This window comes from Poecilia latipinna, unplaced genomic scaffold (genome assembly GCF_001443285.1).
Source record: "Poecilia latipinna isolate Pla-1442-1.1 unplaced genomic scaffold, P_latipinna-1.0 Scaffold2226, whole genome shotgun sequence".
Lineage (NCBI taxonomy): Eukaryota > Metazoa > Chordata > Actinopteri > Cyprinodontiformes > Poeciliidae > Poecilia > Poecilia latipinna.
This window is the reverse complement of record NW_015114842.1, coordinates 47,510-48,718: the sequence shown is the minus strand read 5'-3', so window position 1 is coordinate 48,718 and position 1,209 is coordinate 47,510. Positions and strand designations below refer to the sequence as shown.

General features: G+C 42.7%; 1 protein-coding gene across 6 annotated transcripts in view; it reads left to right on the top strand.

Moving 5' to 3' along the window:
* rnf103 (ring finger protein 103) overlaps positions 1-1,209 on the top strand; it is a 57,917-nt gene that overhangs the window by 9,515 nt on the left and 47,193 nt on the right. For 5 of the 6 annotated variants that reach the window (XM_015018081.1, XM_015018080.1, XM_015018082.1 and 2 more), the window contains one exon: positions 183-298. In XM_015018081.1, coding sequence (XP_014873567.1) covers positions 183-298 — 116 coding nt within the window. Of the gene's footprint in view, positions 1-182; positions 299-1,209 lie in introns of those variants that run through there. The other variant, XM_015018083.1, reaches the window with a different exon arrangement.

The window sequence follows — 1,209 nt, the reverse complement described above, 5'->3', positions numbered from 1 at the left end:
AGATGTGTTTATCCAGTTGGTTTACTGCACTTACCATAAAAGTAGAGAAAAATATGTATTCAAACTAGTATTACTTTAAATACAGAGGGACACTATTTTTTCCCCCGACAAAACAACTGTCTGTCTGTCTGAACATGTTAATTTTCACTGTGACATCATCATATCCACTTGTATACTTGCAGGTTGTAGCCCAGGACCAGGAAGCTGTGCTCAGTCAAACGAACTGGGGAAAAATGGTGCTGAAGCTGTCTCAGTTTGGAATCAGAACTGGAATCTTAAACTGCTCCACTGACTTTAGGTAGGAATTGGCTAGTTCATCCCAAAATGTGCTTTTTAAACTAACTGTACAGAACCTAGTTATATGGATTGGTGCTCTGTTAAAGTGGTAATAGCTTTGAAGTGTTTTTGAAAAGTTTCTTGTCATGGAAAAGATGCAAAGCAACTAAAATGAGTCGGCGCAGTAGGATTTATTGGATGTATAGAATAAGTAAATGGTATTTGGCCTGTACTCCTGGTCCACTGGATTTATCAAGTCCAGAGGACCCCAAAGCACATCACACTGCATTCAGTCCTTCATGCACAGTTTGACAGAGGTGAGACTGCCATTCACTGGTGGGTGAAATGTCTTGCCCAAGGACACAATGACAGAGGCGGTCAAACCAGCAACCCACTGATTGCAGGTCAAACTTCTACCACCATAGGTAGAAGTTTGGCCATTCAACCCTATATACCAGTGTTTCTCAACCCTGGTCCTCACCGCCCCCCTGTCCTGCATGTTTTAGGTGTTTCCCTTCTGCCACACCTGAATTGTATCTCTGGGTGATTAACAGGCTTCTGCAGTACTTGATGGTCAAAATTCATTTGAATCAGCTGTTCTGGAATAGAGGCTCATCTAAAACATGCAGAGCAGGGGGGCTGAGGACCAGGGTGGAGAAACACTGGTGTATAGTGTAGGGTTGAATGGCCTATGGAGGCATATAGAAAATAGCCATCAACTTATCTGAGTCCTTATCATTATGTTTGGGCCAGCAATGAATTTATATTAAACAAAATGAAATATCAGGATTTATTTGAGTCCAGAACTACAACCTCGAGGTTCTCCTTTGGTGAGTGCTGCAGATGTCAGGGGAATATTGAACACAGCTGCTGCGCTGATGGCCCGCCCACAACAACGAGGAACAGACGATATAAAAGGAACATCTCACTACA